At 40.3% G+C, this 19,851-nt stretch overlaps 1 protein-coding gene across 4 annotated transcripts in view; it reads right to left on the bottom strand.

Moving 5' to 3' along the window:
* The window catches only part of ADGRB1 (adhesion G protein-coupled receptor B1), a 268,497-nt gene that overhangs the window by 50,279 nt on the left and 198,367 nt on the right, over window positions 1–19,851 (bottom strand). For all 4 annotated transcript variants that reach the window (XM_074202856.1, XM_074202857.1, XM_074202858.1 and 1 more), the window contains exons 22-23: window positions 18,155–18,224; window positions 12,414–12,480 (exon numbers count right to left, since the gene is read on the bottom strand). In XM_074202856.1, the coding sequence (XP_074058957.1) occupies window positions 12,414–12,480; window positions 18,155–18,224 (137 nt within the window). The remainder of the gene's footprint in view (window positions 1–12,413; window positions 12,481–18,154; window positions 18,225–19,851) is intronic.

The following is a 19,851-nucleotide window of genomic DNA, read 5'->3' as shown; positions in this document are numbered from 1 at the left end:
ATTCTAGTATCATAAGCTCTTTAACCCAGCAATTGAAGTGGTATAAATGGGGCTTTATAGGACAAATGGTATGATGACAGGCCTTTTTTTCATTGTGACCATGAACCCTGGTAGACCCTAGCTCAAGGTCATTCTGAGCTCCAATTCTGCTATTAACCAGGTATGTCAACTTGGGGAGTTATGAGAACCCCAGTTTCCTCTGGTACTTAACAAACTGTTTTACTCACAATACAATGAATAGTGTCCCCATTTGACAGATGAGGTAACTGATGCTCTCAGTTATTAGTTCTCTAGGGTAACACAACTAGTAAGTGGCAGAACTTGAATTTGAACTCAGGGCTTATGACTCTAAGTCTGTTCCTATTCTCACTACATTCACATTGCTTCTTTCTGGCACAATGAGTCGATCAATTTTTTTCTTTGGACCTCAGTTTCCTTATCTGTAAAATGTGGAGAGTAACTGATGCCTTTCAGTTTTTCTTGAGAAATCTCTAAAATGAGTTTTTTGATATGACAATAGATTAGGAACCAATGTCAATATTGGGGATACATTGATAATATATTCCTGGGGGTATTGAATCAACTCAGCCAGTCCTCTTATTGTCCTCCCAATAAACCTGTGATATGGATAAGATGGGAATGGTATTATTCTCTCCATTTCAAAGGTGAAGAAAACTGAGGTCCACAGAGAGAAACATGAATCCAGGACTTCTGAATTCTACTTCCTACATTCATTCTCCAAGAGATGGGGAATGAAATAGATAAACTGATAAATCCTTTGCCCAGAATTTTATTCTCCAGTATATGCCACCTTCCCAAATTAGGAGAATTTGGGAACTATTCCTAAATTCCCATTCAAATATCCAGGAGATGGAAGCAAAAGATACTCTAGTAGCCAGTCCAAAGAATCCAAGTTGACCCCAGATAAAAAAAACCCAAAGATATAGATTCCCCCACTTACCGACCAGATACATTTATAGAATGATTATTCACTTTTCAAAAACATTTCTTCTTTTCCCAAGTGCCCATTTCTCCCATGGCAAAAAAGGGTATGTTTATGGCGAATACATTCCTTGGCAAAAGTCTGGTAGGGTTGGGGAGCAAGGAGACTTAAGTAAGGCATTAAAGACCTCACTCTGGAACCAATCTTCAAGAGATGATGGTAAACTAGTAAGGAAGCATGGGGTAAAGGTTCCACCCTCTTGTTTAATATCACCTCACATTTCTGCCCTTCAGATATTCTTTTTACACTCAAAGTGAATTATTTGCTCCAGGGGCTTTTTGCTCATGCCATCCCTGGGGCCTGGAGTGGGGAATCATCCACCCTATATTCCAATTTTCTTCTGTTGAAGTCCTTCTTTCTTCCTTCAAGGACAAACCCTAATAACATCTCCTTCATGAAGCTTTCCCTGATTTTCCTCTTGTACCATGGTAAAGGATTAGTCGCCAAATAGGAGGTAGCATGGTACAGAGGGAAGAACCCTGGCTCTGAAGTCAGAAGACCTGGGTTTGAACCTTGTTGATACCAAAAACCTATCTGTGTGACTTTGGGCAAGTCACCCTCCCTATGTCTTGTTTTCCTCATCAGCAAAAAAGGGGGAAGGGAGGAAAGAAACTGCTCTCTCTTTTTCTTTCTCTCTGTCTCTCTGTCTCTCTGTCTCTTTGTCTCTCTCTCTCTCTCTCTCTCTCTCTCTCTCTCTCTCTCTCTCTCTCTATATATATATATATATATATATATATATATATATATATATATATTCAGGCAACACATCTTCTTTGGCATCGTAATTGCTGTGTAAAATAAGGTGTATATGTGTGAAAAGAAAGAGGAGGGAATAAATATTTACAAAGTTAATGTTACATGTTAAACACTTAACAAATATTATCTGGGATGTAGGTGGTACTATTACCATCCCCATTTTACAGATGAGGAAACTAAGGCAAAAAGGGGTAAGGCAATTTGCTCAGAGTTACATAGCTAGTAAGTGCTCAGGTAGGATTTGAACTCAGTTTTTCCTGATTCCAGGGCTAGCGTCCTATCCACTGAGCTAAATTATGGGCTCCCCAGGATAGGATGCGGATCTCTTATCTGTTCTCCTCTGGTGCCTCATAGTAAGAGATAAGCCCTTAGGTCTAGGTCTGAGGGCCTCAAGAACATGGAGACTTCATGATCTTTAGGAAACTGAAATTTCTGAGTTCAAATGGTTTGCCCAGCCAGATCGGCTGATGACAAAGTTGGTGAAGTTTCTAGTGATGCACATTAACCCCTGATGTCTGTTGAGACACCCTTCAAGCTCCAACTCAGACCAGCTATCAGTTTCATGAATAAATGGAAGCCAACCACTGATAAGGAAGGGGTGGATATGCTAACCCTGGAAAAACACTGTTCCCTCCAGTCACTGAAGGATGAGGAGCTCACTATGGTGAAGGCTTTGTTATGACTGTCATTGGATAATGGTCTTGGGAGCACAGGATTTAGAGATAGAAAGGGCCCAAGATAGGAACTAGGCAACTCCCTCATTTCACAGTAAGGGGAACTAATACCCAGAGAAGTAAATGGATTTCCCTGAGGTCACATAGGTAGGAAGGGACAGAATTAGGATTACATCCCAAATCTTCTGACTCCAAATTCAGACTTTCCCCCTACTTAACTATATTACACTTCCTCAGTTCTCAAATTGGGAAGAAATATGAAGATAATTTATTTCAGTCTCCCTGCCTTTAATCTGTTATAGACCAGTCTATTTATGGGATCAAAGAAGGTGGAATGGAAGGAATGGATAGAGCACCAGCCTTAGACTCATGAAGAACTAGGTTTTAATCCTGCTTCAGACAAATAGCAGCTATGTAACCCTGGTCAAACTGCTTAACCTTCAAGTATCTGTTTCTTCATTTGTTGAATGAGCATCATAGCATCATAATAACCTCTGAGGGGCAAAAGTCAATCCAGACTCGTACTTCATTTTATGGAATGAGCAAATTATTTAACTTCTGTTTGCCTCAGTTTCCTCAACTATAAAATGGAAATAATAATAGCTTCTACTTCACAAGGTTGTTGTGATGGTCAAATGAGACAATATTTATATAAAGCAATTAGCAGTGTCTTGCACATAAGAGGCACCCCCACCTTCCCCTATTTCAATGATATGATAGCCCCAGCCTCAAAGGCACAGATGGGGGAGGGTATCAGAGAGATGATGTATGAGAAATTATATGCAAACTTAGAGCGCATCAGGAATGTGGCCACTCATGATTGGATCTCTGGGACCTTAGAAGTTTTGGTAGAAACCTCTAGGAAAGGAGCATCCATAGCCTCCCTCAGGCACTGATTCCAGAATTCAACCCACATTGTTTGGGCATCTAGTTTGTTGTTCCTGACTTTCCTTTATCCATTCTCACACATACTATATGGTATGGGGTCCTTTTTTCCCTATTCTCTGGTTATCAAGGCAGACAAATACCCACGAGAACTGGATCTGGAATCAGGAAGACCTAAATTCAAATTTGACCTTAGACACTTTCAGTTATGGAACTCTCAGAAAACCATTTAACCGTTTTGAGCTTCAGTTTTCTCACCAGTAAAATAGGAATAATAATTCCATCTCCCTCCCATGGTTGTACTGAGGGTCAAATGAGATAATATTTTAAAGGCCTTGGCAAACCATAAGGTACTATATAAATACTAGCTATGATTTCTATTATGCCAGAAGCCTGACAGGTTCCTTATATGATAGGTCCTTTTGTTCTTCCTGTGTTTTAATGGTCTCTTGCTGAACAAACTTGTCTTAGAGGTGATAGAATAAACATGGAGAATTTTGGTTGCTGTTCAGTTATTTCATTCATGCCTTTCTCTTTGTGATCCCAATTGGGGTTTTCTTGGCAAAGTTACTGGAATAGTTTGTCATTTTCTTCTCCAGATCATTTTACAGATGAGAAAACTGAGGCAAACAGGGTTAAATGACTTGCCTGGAGTCACACAACTAATAAGTATCTAAGGCCTGATTTGAACTCAGGAAAATGAGTCTTCCTGACTCTAGGCCCAGAACTCTATCTATTCAGAATTAAGAACTACCTTTTTGGATATAGTCAACATGGGAATGTGTTTTACTTGACTCTACATAGTTTCATGAGGATTTTGTTTTTCTCCTCTATTCTCCCCAGGGGGATAGGAAGTGGGAGGATGATAAAAATAAATGTTTGTTAACTGAAAATAGTTCAATAAAAATATAAGCTAATAGGTTCACAGAATTAGAGCTTCCTTACTTTAGTGATGAAGAAACTTTGGCCCAGAGAAATTGTGACTTTGCCCAAGGTCACAGACAGAATTTGAATCCAAGTCCTCTGTCCCTAAAACCAATATAGTGCACACACTAGCCCTTCCTCCAGGCCACATTTCCTTAGTGATTTGTCCTTTCACTTGACCTTCTCTAAATGTTTCTTGCCATCTTGGGAAAGAAGGTTCCATCTTTCTGATAGGCACATCTTTTCAAAAGAACAGGAACCCACCTTCTGGCTGGAAACTAAGCCCCTGAGCTCTCTCAAGGCTCCACTGCACCAAAAGCAAAGGATTCTAGAGTTTTTCTGTTGTTTTGTGTTTCTATAAATGTATGGGTCTGTGAACCTATGATTCTGGGAGCCTTTGATTTCTATTTTTTTCTGAGTCATTATTCCATGATTCTATTCCACTCTGGCCCAGTGTTATGGATGCTTAGTCTGGCTTCTAGCCAAGGGCACTCTGTCAATGTTAGGAAACCTGTTCATTTTCTGGCAAGAGAGAAATTCAGGAAAGAGGCATCTTCTCCAAGGTCAGTATAAATCTCTGTAGCGACAGAGACTCAGGAACACAGATCCCAGACCAATGCATCAACCCTTTGAGGTCTGACCTACACAGATCATTTCTTCCTGCTAGTGCCATTTCTTCTCCCTGCTCTCTCTCTCTCTCTCTCTCTCTCTCTCTCTCTCTCTCTCTCTCTCTCTCTCTCTCTCTCTCTATCCCTCCTGTCTTGTCTTTTCCCCTTTTCCCTCCCTTTCTGAGGTTGGCACTGGATGCATGGATAGAACTTTGACAATGGGATGTAAAAATAACTTCCCTGGGGCAGATCTCCCTAAGAAAGTGCTCAAGGGCCCAGGATGTCTGACGAATAAAGTACAGGTTTGCTATTAATACGCATAGCACACTCCCTGCCTACAGTGCCTTCAAGGAATAAGGGTAATAGCATGAGATGTAGTCTATGAAAAGAAGGCTTTTGGAGGAAGGCTAGTAACCCAAGGAGATCAGACATACAGTCGAACTGGTCCCCATCCTAGAATCTCAGTACTGGAAAGGCTCCTAGAGGTTATCTGTCCCCTTTCACTCTCCCCACATTCTTACTCACCCTCTAGAATCTTTGAATAAACAGTAAAGTTTGAAAGGACCGTAGAGTCTAGAGTCTAAACCCTTCACTTTGTAAATGAAGAAACTGAGTCCCAAAGGACTTGACTTACTCATGTAAGTAGCAGATCTGAGACTTGAAATCACCAAACAGATCTCACCCAGGGTCCATTTGGATATCTCTGGGATGATGAACTCATCACCTCATGAGCAAGAACCATTCATTATTAGGCAGCTTATTATTGTTAAGAAAGGCTAAACTGGGGGGTGGGGGCAGCTAGGTGGCACCGACCCTGGAGTCAGGATTCCCTGAGTTCAAATCCAGCCTCAGACACTTTAATAATTACCTAGCCGTGTGGCCTTAGGCAAGCCACTTAACCCTGTTGCCTTGAAAAAAAATCTAAAAAAAAGGGAGGCTAAACTGAAGAGGAAATGTGCTATCCTACTGCAGAGACTTACTAGCTGTATAATCCTAAATTTCTCTTGTCCTCAGTTTCTTCATCTGAAAAATGAGAAATTAGATCTGATGACCTCAAAAGTCCCTTGCAGTTCTAAGACTATGATCTAACTTCCTTCTCTTCTCCCTCTACCCCCACTGTTTCTAGTTCTGCCCTCTGGGGTCTTATCTCTAACCCTTTGGATACCTTAAGATAGCATGTTCACTTAAGCTCCATTTCTTTATTTTTTTTTCCTCCCAAGAAAACATTCTGATTTCTTTCAACAAGTTCTCCCATGATCAGGTCTCTGGTTCTCTTCCCAACACAATCACCCTCTTCTGGTTTATCTAAGTTATTCCTAAAATATGGTACCCACATCTGGATTTGGTCTGATCAGGGCAGAGGACAAGCAGACTTTTGCCTCCCTCCCTTGAGAAAGGCTTCTATCTCTGACCTTCTGTCCTTTTCTCAGTAACAGTTGTCCTCTACTAAGAACCACACCAGCAGACAAGGATCCAAAGGGGACTGAAAAAGGAACAATGCTGTGAAAATTCAGGTTTGCTATAATTTACCCAGTAGGCTCTAGACAGATGTGCAAAAAAGAAATTTGTCTAAATTGAATGCTATTTCCCCATGATGATCCCTCTTCTGTCTCAAGATGTTTCATTAGATCTTTTCAGATTTGAAAGAGGACCCCCAATGTGCTTCATTGGGCATCTCCAATCCCTGTCATTTCTACCTTCATAACATTTTTAAAATCCCCTTTTCTCTTCTGACATGGCTACCATTCTAGTTCAGCATCTCATCACCTCATCATTATCACTCCCTGTCTCCAGTTTCTCCCATCCAAAATCCATCATCCACTCAAATGCTAAAGTGATTTTCCTAAATGACATATCTAACTTCATCACCCTCCCAAAAGTTGGGGGCCTTTACAACCTGGGCCCTTTCTAGCAGTCTTTTTTATACTTATCACTTTTCAAAGACACTATAATTTTGAGACTTTGGCCTTCTTCCTCTTCCTCATATTTAACATTCTGGCTCCCCATTACTTGCCTTTGCCCTGGTTGTCCTCCAGCCTAGAATGCTTTCCCTCCTCATCTCTACCTCTTGGCTTCCTGACTTAGTTTATATCTTTCTTTTTGTTATGTGGCCTTTCCTAGTTCTCCAGAGTTAGGGGTTTCCCTTTGGATTAATTTTAATTTTCACTATATATATATATATATATATATATATATATATATGTGTATATATGTATTTATGTATTATATTACAAGGTTATTTGCATCCATCTTGTAGCTCCCATTGGGGCCATGTTTTTACTTTTCTTTCTATTTTCAGGTCTTAGCATTGTTCTTCACACATTATTGATATTCTATCAGTTGAGTCATATCCAACTCTCTGTGAAACCATTTGGCAAAGATGTTAGAGTGGTTTGCCATTTCTTTCTCCAGCTTTTTTGGACAGATGGGGAAACTGAGGCAAATAGAGTTAAGCAATTCATCTAGGGTCATACAGCTAATAAGTGTCTGAGATTAGATTGGAACTCATGAAGCCCAGTGCTCTCTCCATTGTACACCTAGCTGCCCTCCTTGATGAATGTTTATTGAGGAGTGATTGAACTGCATGCCTCTGTTTGAAGACCTCTGGTGATGAGAAACTCACTATTTCTCAGTGTAGCTCACCAGGATGTTTAGATAACCTGCTCCAATTACTGGGGAATTTTTCTTTGTGTAGAGCCAAAATTTGTCTCTCCACAAGTTCTAGCCATCTCTCAGTAGGCAGTGAACATGGGGCTTTTCATATCCTCATTTTAAATTTCACTGACCCATCCTCTCTTCCTCCCTTCTCCCTTATCTCTCAACACCACACCCCCATCCTCCCCACCTCACCTTACACCAGGTCACAATGTTATGGGATCAGGAAACAAATACTTAGATGAAAACAGAAACTTCGATGCTCAAGGTATATTCTTTAGATTTGAATAATCGCCCTGGATTTGTCTGCTTTTTAAGCCTAAGGTTCTGTCAACATAAAAAAAATTGAAATACTAGGTATGCCTGAAATGGGTCTTATCAGTATGTTGATAGGGTGGATTTTGAAATGGAATTTCATTCTGAGTCTAGATACAATCTCTTTGCCTATGGTATTGAGATTCTAGACCAAAGGAGGGATCATCAATGGAGCCTTGGTGGGTCAGGACTTGGAAGGGGATAAAATTAATTCCATTTAGTCTGGGATAGTGAAGATATATCTTTTCCCCTACCAAGCTCTCTTTAGGTTTTCCTCTCTGGTATCTTCAAGAAGGGAGGATGCGGGGCAGCTAGGTGGTGCAGTAGATAGAGCACTGGCCCTGGAGTCAGGAGTCCTGAGTTCAAATCCGGCCTCAGACACTTAATAATTACCTAGCTGTGTGGCTTTGGGCAAGACACTTAATCCCATTTGCCTTGCAAAAAACCTTTTAAAAATAGAAGAAGAAGAAGAGAGGATGCAGGGAGCTCTGCTGGGGATATCCACAGTCTCAGGGAAGAGAACCAGGGAAGCAGCATTAGATGGAAATAACAGCACTAGGCTAGAAGACAAAAGACCTGATTTGAGACCCAGCTCTTTCATTAAGACCTGTGCAACCTGGGGAAAGTCATCAGACATCTCTGTACCTCAGTTTCCTATTTAGCAAAATAAGGGAATCATAATGTGATCTCTAAGGTCCTGCCAGTTCAAAAATCCCATAGCAGCTTCTCCCACAGCTAGACTTAAAAGTACAAGGTATATGGAGGGGCAGGGATATCCCATATACAGGACATTTCATAATATAAAAAGTTAAAGACTTTGTGATTGGATTTTTCCAAATCCCTATGAATGGCCCCCCACCCTTTCCTAGCTCCTGGCCTTTGTTTGTGCCATTTCTGGCCCAGAAGAATTTTTTCTCTCCTTTTCTTCTACTATGGAAATACCATAATCAAAAAACAAACCCCTATTTTTGGCATTTAAAGTGCTTCATGGCTTAGCCCTTAACTGCTTTTCCAAGTTTGGGGTTTCCTTACTGCCCCTCACATATGACACTCCATCTGCTATCCTCTTGCCTTTATACAGGGTATCCCCCTCACCTGTCTCTAAAGATCCCTAACCCCCTTTGGTCAGGGTATCCCCCTCACCTGTCTCTAAAGATCCCTAATCCCCTTTGGTCCAAGCTCCACCTTCCACATAAGTCCTTTCTTTATCATCCCAGTGGTTAGTGTCTCCCCCTCCACAAACTTGTTCAATTTGAGTTGTATTCAACTCTCCATGACCCCGTTTGGGGTTTTCTTGACAAAGATACTAAGGTGGTTTAACATTTCCTTTTCTAGTTCATTTTACAGATGAAAAAATCTGAGACGGACAGGGTTAAGTGATTTCCCCAGTGTCATACAACTATTAAGTGTCTGAGGCAAGATTTGAACTCAGGTCTTCCTGACCCCAGTCCCAGTTCTCTATCCTTCTAGCTGCCTACTTCTCAAATGATGTTATATTGATTTTCTATCTATGTATATGTGTACACATGGTCTGTCTCCTCCATTAGAATGTAAAGCTAGAATGAGGGCAGGAAATATATAATTTTCATTTGTTTTCTCAGAGCCTAGCAATGGATAGTAGTTATTAAATGTTTATTGATTAAAGGATATATTGTGCATGTGCATATGCATGTGTGTGTGAGAGAGAGAGAGAGAGAGGAGAGAGAGAGAGAGAGAGAGAGAGAGAGAGAGAGAGAGAGAGAGAAACAGAAAAACAGACAGGAGACAGATACAGGAGACAGAAAAACAAAGTGAGAGACAGAAAGAGAGACCAAAAAAGAGAGAGACAATTAGAGATGGAGACAGAGGGAGGGGCAGGGAGGAAGCAAAAAAAAAAATGGGAAGTTTAGCAAAGTCAAGGCAAAAAGAGTTAGGGTTTATACAAGGGCAGGGTCCATGGGAATAGAAAGGAAAAGAAAGATGAGAGATTTTGCAGAGGTGGAAGCAAAAGGACTGGGTGACAGTTTCAGACAGTATCTTATGGGCCTCCTATCTTTATGGTTGGGGTGTGAGACTCCAGGGAAGATGTACATGTTATAACCAATTCTACAAAATCACCCACTGTGGGATAGCTCAGAATTCAGCAAATCATTCCCCCCTGCCATATAGACATATATCAGTCAGAAAGCATTCAAAAAGCACTTACTATGTGCTAGACCCTTGCTAAGCATTGGGGAAACAAAACAGAATTAAAAAAAGAACCACTCTTCTGCCAAAGAATTCACAGTCTAATAGGGAAGACAGCATGTAAGCAAATACATGCATACAAGATAGAGGATGAATCGGAGATAATCCGTGGAGGGAAGGCACTGGAATTAAGAGGGGATCAGGAAAGCCTTTCTGAAGTGGGTAAGATTTTAACTCATCTGGAAGGAGGATCAGGAAACAGAGAGGAGTAAGAAGAGTCTCTGTCTCTGTCTGTCTGTCTGTCTCTTTCTCTCTCCTCCAATCTATCAATTTTCTGTAAGCTGCCAGAGTAAACTTCCTTTTGTAAAGCTTTCACTTGGTCACTTTTTTTCAGCAGGTTCCTATTGTCTACAACAGGTTACTTTGGTCCCTTTAGCCTGGCATGGAAGACCCTCCACAATCTGGTCATGCCTTAGCTTACCAGTCACACTCTTCTATCTACAACCACCAAGACCTGAAATTTCCCGACTCTGGATCTTTGTTCAATCCATTTCCAATGCCCAGAGTACCCTTCTCTTCTATCTGTTTGAATTTCTATATATCTATTTTTTTCAAAGTTGATTCAAATCCCACCTTTTTTAAGAGGTCTTCCTCTTGATAATGACTTTCCCCTTCAGATCTCCAGTGGCATTTTGTTAGCCCATCTCCGATATCCTTATCATATAATATTGGGCATCAAATTTTATGTCATAGTCCCTTGCTAGACTGAAAACTCTGAGGACAGGGCTAGACTCTTCTTTATACTTTGTAATTCCCCCAGGTGCTTCCTCCAAGACCAGGTATACAGTAGGTGCTTATGGGATGCCCAGTTAGTAATGCTCCTCTGAATTTCTCCTACTTCTCTGCCTACCTTCTCTCTTCTCTAGTTCACAAATCTCTTAAGAGCAGGAACAGTTTTATTTTTTTGTAGTACACAAATTGTTGGTGCACAAATTGAGGCTTGGAGCATAGTAGGTGTTTATAAAAACCTACATTTAATCAAATCAAATTGGAGTTTGCTTGATACATTTGTTTCATTTATTAAATTATTTTTTCCAAAAAGAAGAGTTGCCAATTAAACCCAGAGATATTTTAACATTAGTAAAAAAAGAAAGAGTTGAATTCTGTAGGGCCTTAATGGGAATCTTTTTAAATTCATATCCTAGAATTTTTTAAAATTCATAATCTCTCTTAGGGTTGATCTGCAGAGTCAAATACAGACCAATGCCCTTTTTTCTAATAGAGGAAAGGGGACCCAGAGAGAAGCAGACACATGTCTAAAGTCAACAATGAGTCATCAATAGAGCCAGAATTTAAACTGGGTACATTAATTCCTGGGACCTTTGTCCAGAAACAAGGGGATAATAAGTTAAGAACACCTCTTCCTCAACCTGAGCATTTTAACCCTGATATCTCAGTTTCCTTATCTGTAAAATGAGATGGAGAAGGAAATGACCAACCATTCCAGTATCTTTGCCAAGAAAACTCTAAATGGGGCCAGAAAGTTGAATAGGACTGAAAAAAATGACTGGAAAAAAGAGGAGGGGGATAAAGGGAATTGGAAAGATATGATATGGAATCAGGAGCTTATGCTGGGGAGTATTTTGGCTCCTATTTTACACTGGAGGACTGGTAGAGGTCCAGATAAGAGAAATAGTAAACACAATTATCAGCAGCATCAACCTGACCACTTCAAGGTAAGGCACTTAGCCCCCTTCTTCATTCTCACTCACTGTGTAGCAGAGTCCTAGGTCAGATGTGTATCCAGCTAAATTAGCCAATGGAAGCCCCGGATGAAAGCCTATTAAACTGAATTGCTCTGTGTGTGAATGATGAATGGTTCTTATCTATTCATTAAAGAAGGCCTCCTCTTGACAATATTATGTTATGGAGATCTAAGTCCTTAGGCTCTTTAGGTGGAAATGGTTCCTTAGAGATTGTTGAGCCTGGCCTGTCAGGTGATGAAATTGAGACTGGGGGAGTGATGCAAGGATAAGCAAGGAATGAGGAGAATCCTATATTGTCAAGGGCTAGAATGGGGCCCAGAGATCATCTAGTCCGATGCTCTCTCTACAGATGAAAAAACAAGCCCAAGTGCTACCCAAGTCAGAGAGTGAGTTAGTAGATTCAGACAGAGACTATTAGGAATGGAGTAGCCTTTACAAAATGCCCTTGTTCTTTAGGCCCCACTAGGCACAGGAACCTGCTCAAGGTCACACAGCAAAACCAGGACTAAAACTCAGGTCTTTCTGGGATCTTAGGTAGGATGAAGAGGGAAAATGAAATAAGGTCAACTCTTCTCTAGACCTAGCAGGACAAAAGGCCCTTTAGAAAGGGGCTATGGGGAATCAGAAAAGGAGCCCATGGTGGGGTGGGGGTGGGGCGTACCAGGACGACGGCAGCAGCTGGTCCCACGAAGGCATACAGCAGTCCCCCTTCCAAGGAGAGCCAGCAGCTAAGAGAGAGGGAGTAGATTAAAAAAAAAGCTTATTAGTCCAGATTAGGTGAGGGGACCTTCCCACCAATGACATCACTCCTTCCTTCCTTAGCTTCTGTTCTTATCTCACAGAATTTTCATTCTGCCTCAGTTCTTGCCTGTTTTAGCTTCTCTTCCAAATCTGCCCCAACCCTATCTCTCAAAGCCACCTCCTTCAGAAAGCCTTCCCTGACTAAATACAATTCCTGTTTCTAAAACTACACAATAAGCTTGGGAGCACTAGAGGATAGGGACATCAGGACAGACTTTCCTCTAGATTTTCTTCCAGGGTATCTCCTATTCCAGCAAGGATAAGGACAGAGACATCCCCAAATGATCCCTGCAGCATAATCCTGACTGCACTTTCCTTCCCAGTCATCACCCTATGCTGCCTATATCTTGCACCCCATTCTCATCTCTCCAACACCATGTCTTTAGACTCCCTGGTCTCTGCTAAGCTTTCACTCATCAGAATTGGGGTCCCCTTCTAGCTCTCACCATGTTATCTGTGTATTGTTGGCATTCCCATTCTACCAATGAGGACATTGAGGTTAAAAAAGGTTTTGTGATTTCTCCCAAAGTTATACAAATAGTAAGCTTCTGAGGCGGTATTTAAAAGATATGAACTTGGGTCTTCCTGACTTCAAGTCCAACCCCTCTATCCCAAGTATTGGGAGCTGCTCTTGGGTCAGAGAGAAGAGAGGGAGGCTTGGCAAGGAAATATTCCAAGGGCCTACACTCCCACTGGTGGATCAGAGCAGTCAAAAGCATATGCCTACCAAATCCAGTTGACCTAAAGTAGCTAGAGCAGGGCAGAGGGCTCCGAGCCCAGAACTAAAGACAATTTAGGTTGCTTGAATCAAAAGAATGGGATTATTTTTGAGGAATCCTCATGTTTCACATTTTACAGGTTATAGTTCATACCATTACTCTGCTGTTTCTGCAAGTAGGATGTGGATAACCAGGAAGGCAGGTGGCACTGTGGATAGATCCCTGTGCTTGGTATCAGGAAGACTCATCTTCATGCATTTAAATCTAGTTTCAGACACTATCTATGTAATCCTGGGCAAATAACCCTAACCCTGTTTGCCTCAGTTTCCTCACCTATATGAGCTGGAGAATAAAATAGTAAACCCCCTGCAATATCTTTGCTAACCCCAAATAGAATTGCAAATAGTGAAAATGACTGTACAACATAATGGATGTTGGATAACCGCAGTATAAGATAGAAGATATGATGAAAGAGGCTTGATATAACAAATGAAAGGAAGCTAGTGTAACTTCCTCCTTGACAAATTAAAATAAACCTAAAGGTCAGAGAAGTTAATGATTTGTCTAAATCACAGAAAGTAACTTTAATAATTGTTCAGGACCAGACTCTTTCTGACTCCATTGGATAGAGAAGAGATCTTGGAATCTGGAAGACTCATCTTTGTGTTCAAATTTTACCTCAGATCGTTTACTAGCTGTATAACCCTGAGCAAGTCAATTAACCCTGTTTGCTCAATTTTCTCATCAGTAAAATGAGCTGGAAAAGGAAATGGCAAATCACTCTAGTATCTCTGCCAAGAAAATCCTAAATGGGGTGATGAAGAGTCATATGTGACTGAAAAAATTAAATAACAAACTTCCTGACTCTTGGTCTGAAGCACTATCCTAGGTGGCCCAAATTTAATAGCAAACATCAACAATTATCAACAAATAATAAAATAATAATAAACATTATAAAACTTTAAATTTTGAAAAATATTTATACTACTTCATTTGAGCCTTCACATTTAATTTTTTTTCTATAAACATCTATAAAATTCTATAGAAATCAATAAAAATAAAGGGTTGGACCACACAACCTCCAAGTCTCATTCTGGCTATAATGATCAATCTATGACATCTCTGTCACAAGATGGATGGAGATTCAGGGTCAGAAGAAATTGGAGTCATTTCTTGTTTGGGGTAGAAGGGAATGGAAATCATGACAATGAGACACACCCACAGAGAAACAGTAAACTAAGGCAGAAAGGGTCCCAAAATTGGATTCAGTACCTGAGTACTTAATAGCTATGAGATCAAAGCAAATTACAGGATAATAGATTTAGAGCTGAAAGGAATACCAAAGGTCATCCCATCCAACACTTTTATTTTACAGATGAAGAAACTGAGACTTTGTAAGAATCACATCAAAGGTAGAATTTGAATACACATCCTCTGACTCCAGAGTCAGTGCTCTTTTCACTGTATCCAAACTTCGCTGTAAGGTATCTCGATTTCCACGTCTGTAAATTGATGGATTAGTGGTGCTAAATGATTTCTCTCTTGGTTCTGATATTTTATGATCCATACAATAAAGTATATTAGAGTTTTCCAAAGAGTTTTCTAGATTATTCTCTTGCTGGAGAAACCTAATAACTACCCTTTCTTTTTAGTTCTAAAATTTATAAGGCTCTTTCAATACAATGACCCCATGAAGGAGTCAATTAAGGAAAAATTAGTCCCTTTTTTCATATGAGGAAACTGATGCCAAAACTGACCTGAGGTACTTACTTTGCTCTATTTATCTGCTTCTTCATTATACATACGTGTGTGTGTGGGTGTGTCCTATTTTCTCTCTTAGTCACATAGCCTAATTGTGTTTCTCTTCCATCGTCTATCTGGTTCTTTCTTTAACATATCCTGCCTCTCTCCCTCTCTTTTTCTTTCCATGTTTTTGCTTCAAGATCTTTGTCTTCAATTTTTCTGTCTTTGTTTCTGTCTCTCTCTCTTTCTCCTCTATCTCATTGTGTCTCTCAATGTCTTTCTTTTGTTATTGTTTTTCTCCCTCTCTATCTTTGCATCACCACTCCTTTTCACCTGAATCACAGCGTCATTAAGGCAGTGGCTGGTCTCTCTAAGGGGCCATTGTTTTTGTCTGATGCCAATGGGCAGTCGGTGCCCCACCAATAAGATCTTGGGCTCCTGGCATTCCCCTTGGGTTTCCTCCTTTCCACTCTCCACATCTTCTCCAGTTTCCTTCCACATGCTATACTCATCCCTAATTGAAGCCAACACTGAACCTCTCTGATTCCTCCCTACTCCTTCATCTCAGTCTCTCCGGCGCCAGGACATGATGACTGCACCATTATTCTTTTGACTTCTGCTGAGGCCATGTTGTCTTAGTTCTCCTAGTCCAGACCTTCAATTCCCTGAACTATGGCAATGGTCTCTTTAGTTCATCTTCTGGCTGCTGGTCTCTCCCTCTCTAAAGAAAGATGGCAGAATCATATTGCTAAAGCCCAGCTCTGATCAGAGGTCTGTAGATAGAGAGCCAAAAGGGAGCTCAGAGACCAACTAATCCAGCCTTCTTCATTTTCCATAGGAGGATACTGAGCCCCAGGGACTCAGAGACTTGTCTAAGATCATATGGGTAGTAAGTCTTGATTTCAAGACCAGTGCTTTTTTCCACTGTCCTATACTGCCTCTCCTGTCATTCCTTCTATCAGAGCATCTATGCAGGAAAAAGTCTAATCAATCAACAAACATTATTAATGTCATTTATGTTCCAGACACTCTGCTAAGTTCTGGGATTACAAAAAGAGGTAGAAGACAGTGCCTTCCCTCAAGAAGCTTACAATTTATTGGGAGAGAAAACATGCAAAAGTGCATGTGTCTATATACATATATGTGTGCATATGTATAGAAATATACACATATATATATATAGGTTGTATATAGGTATATATTGTGTATAATATATGTATTTACATGTATACATGAGTGACTCTGTGTGTATATGTGTGTGTGTGTGTGTGTGTGTGTGTGTGTGTGTATCTCCAAACTCTTCATCCTGTCACTCAAACCTCTCCATGGTCTGGGTCCAATCCACATTTCTAGTCTTACCTCTCTCTCTCTCTTTACTCCTTCACTTAGCTCTAGTAAAAAAAAAAATAATAGAAATTCACTTCATTGATTTAGCACCTGCTCTGTGAAAGGAGCCTCAGTGCTGGCAGTTTTAAGACAAAGATGAAGAACCTTCTTCTACTGAATATGGTGTTGAAAGATACCCCCAACTCACCAAAACCTAAACGTGATACCTAGACCCCTGGACTCTGATAGGAAACTCATTTTCTCTTACCAAGAACCAGGCTGTGTCACTTATGATCCATTTCTAAACCATGCCAACATGTGTCATCATCCCCTTTCTAGATCCTTTTTACATGCTATCCCCCCCCCATTTGAATGGAAACTCCTTGAGGGCAGGGGCTTGTCTCACTTGTTTGTGTTTGTGTCTCTAGTGTTTAGCCCAATGATTGACATGTAATAAGAACTTAATAGAAGTTCATTCATTCCTTAGTCACTTAACTATGGAGATGTCACTTTTCCTCTCTAGATCTCATTCAGCAAATCTGAAATGAGGAGAGGATGGAATTCAATATTTGACAAGGTCCTTTTCAGTTCTAAATCCTATGTTCTTAAGGACAATCTACTGCTCCCTAACAAGAGCCTCACTTTCCATTTTATGCCTTTGTAAATGATTTTTCCCTTTGTCTGAAATATGCTTTCCCTCTCCCCAACAAAATTTGTCTTTCAAAGCTAAAATGAAGACTTCTTTTAAGAAGCCTCCCTGAGTCTTCCCCATTAGGAAAAAAAAAATCTCTCCTTCTTCTGGGTCCCCACTACTCTGAGTCTCTTATCTTACAGCATTTATCCCATCCTTATGTTATGTAAGAATAGGAGTAACTTATGTTTCTACAATATGCATAAAAAACTTTCTTCACAGATACACATTGAAGTAGAGTGGTTCAGACTACATTAGTCCCAGTTTATAGATAAAGAAACTGAGATTCACAAAGGAGAGTCTTGCCCAAAGTCACATAATTGCATGTCATCCATCTTATTTTATAGGATCCAGATCCAAGAGTGATCTTAAAGATCAAGTAACCTAATTCTTAGGTAGCTAGGAGGCACAGGGAGAGATTACTAGGATTGGAGTAAGGAAAATTTATTTTACTTTAGACACTAACTAGTTGTGTGATCCTGGGCAAGTCACTTAACCCTACTTGCCTCAGTTTTCTCATTTAAAAAATAGTTGGAGAAGAAATTAGCAAGCCATTCCAGGATCTTTGCCAAGAAAAACCCAAATGGGGGTCACAATGAGTCAGCACAATGAGAAAAAACAACTAAGCAACAAAACCTTTTTTTCCTTTTACAACTGGAAAAACTGAGACCAAAAGAGGAAAAGAAGTAACTATCGTGGGCCTCTGTTTCCTTCTATATATAAAATGAAGGGGCTGGACCACATGGCTTCTGAGATCCCACTTAGCTCTAAATCTCTGATCCAATGATCCTAAAAACCTTGACTAATTTCACATAGGTATCAAATGAAGGATTTGGGATTTGAATATGAGTCTTTTGATTCCACATTCAATGACTTTTTAACTACATTGTGAGGTCTCTGGCATTTATGTCTCTTATTCCCCTATCTCCACCCCATTAGACAGTGAGCTCAGTGCTCAAGAGAAATTTTATGGAAGAATGACTGGAGAAACCACCTCTATGCTTTTGAAAGGGAATGAGAATTTCAACTAACTTCCATTTCCTGACTTTGGCTGAGCGTCAACTGGGGGCAAAATTCTAGCGTAGGGAGAAAGGGGCGGGGGAATGAAGTCTCAATACTTACTAGTTCACCGTGCTATAGCCTTTAGCCTTAGTAAATCCTACGGAAATGGCCACGACCAAAGCAGGAAGCCCTAAAGAGGGAAATGCCAAAAAAAAGAAGGTAATAGTTAGATTCCAACTTCCTAACCCCTCCTGTTTCTAACTGTCCTCTCAAACCCTCACACAATCCTATCAGCTTAATGCCAGAGATAAATCTGTGACAGGTTTCAACAGTCTCATTAGGTTGGTGATAACAAGTTTTGGAACCATAAAAATGTAAAGTCCTATAAGTAGAGGCTTGTGACTGCATAGTAGTTTGTGTGAAAAAGATCTGAAGGTCTTAATGAATTACACTCCACATCTGGAATATTATGTTTAATTCTGGGTGCCACAATTGAGGAAAGATATGGATAACTTTAGCACAATGCCACATAGTATGTGCTTAATAAATATTAATTGATTGTTAACTTGGAGAACATCCAGAAGAAGGCAACCAGGAGAGGAAAATTAATGCATGTGAGATTAGATTGAAGGAACTGGGGATGTTTGACTTAAAGAAGGGAAGACTTAGGGGGTACATGATATCTCTGCATTGCAGAGAAGTCTGTGCTCAGGGCTGGCTTAGAGCATATGAATTTTCATGTGAAGGAAGGATTAAACCAGTGGTGGGATTCAAATAAATTAGCCAGGGTTTCACAAAATTAAGTTATCAGTTCTGCTGTAAGTGGAAATTGCAAAGAAGAAAACCAAGACTTGAAGGTTGGGGCTGGGGGTAGAGAGTATAGGTCAACACAAACTTTCCTAATTAGGACTGTCTAAAAGTAAAAGACCTATTTCTGGAGATTCAGCATGAGATGAATTCACCATTGGAGAGCTTTAAGCAACATGTAGTTAGTCACTTATCTGGTCTGTTGTAGTTAGGATTGTTATTATCTAATAGTTGTTTTTCAGTCATGTCTCACTTTGTGACCCTTTGAGTGGTTTCTTGGTCAAGATAATGCAGTGGTTTGCTGTTTACTTCTCTAGCTCATTTTACAAATGAGGAAACTGAGGGAAACAGAGTTAAGTGGTTTGCTCAGGGTCACACAGCAAAGTGTGATTTGAACTCAGATAGCACAGTCTCCTTTTGTACAATTGAAATTGGTCTTCCTGCTTCAAGTCTTCCCACTCCTCCTCCTCATCAATTCGTCCTCCCCACAGCTGGCAATGGGATATCACTAAACCACAGATCTTACCATGCCCCTGCATTCCTGTCCCAAGTTCTGGGCACATATTAAGCACTTGATAAAAATGTGTTTATTGACTGATCTCAAGACTATCTTGTCTAAGTTAGCCCTAAAGAGAAATCTCTTCTTAACAGTAGAACAATTATCACCACCACCACCACCATAACTATCCTTTGTTTGTAAATCACCATTATTTGTGAGCTGCCATCTCCCAAGAAAGTCCATCTCACCTCTGGAGAATGATGATTATTGGAAAGTCTTTTAGAAAGGAGGAAGTCTACAGTGGCTTCTCTGAAAATTACAACCACTGATTGTACTGAGTCCACCCTTTAATGTCCAGAACAAGTCCAATCCCTCTCGTCAGCCAATTATCAAACTGAAGACAGCTATGATAGCCCCACTAAGTCCTCTCTTTTCCAGATTAAATATCCCCATTCCTTTCAATGGATGCACATAAAGCATGATCTCCAATCTTTATTGTTATTTGGTGACC

This window comes from Macrotis lagotis, chromosome X (genome assembly GCF_037893015.1).
Source record: "Macrotis lagotis isolate mMagLag1 chromosome X, bilby.v1.9.chrom.fasta, whole genome shotgun sequence".
Classification (NCBI taxonomy): Eukaryota; Metazoa; Chordata; class Mammalia; order Peramelemorphia; family Peramelidae; genus Macrotis; species Macrotis lagotis.
This window is presented reverse-complemented; position numbering and strand designations above follow the sequence as displayed.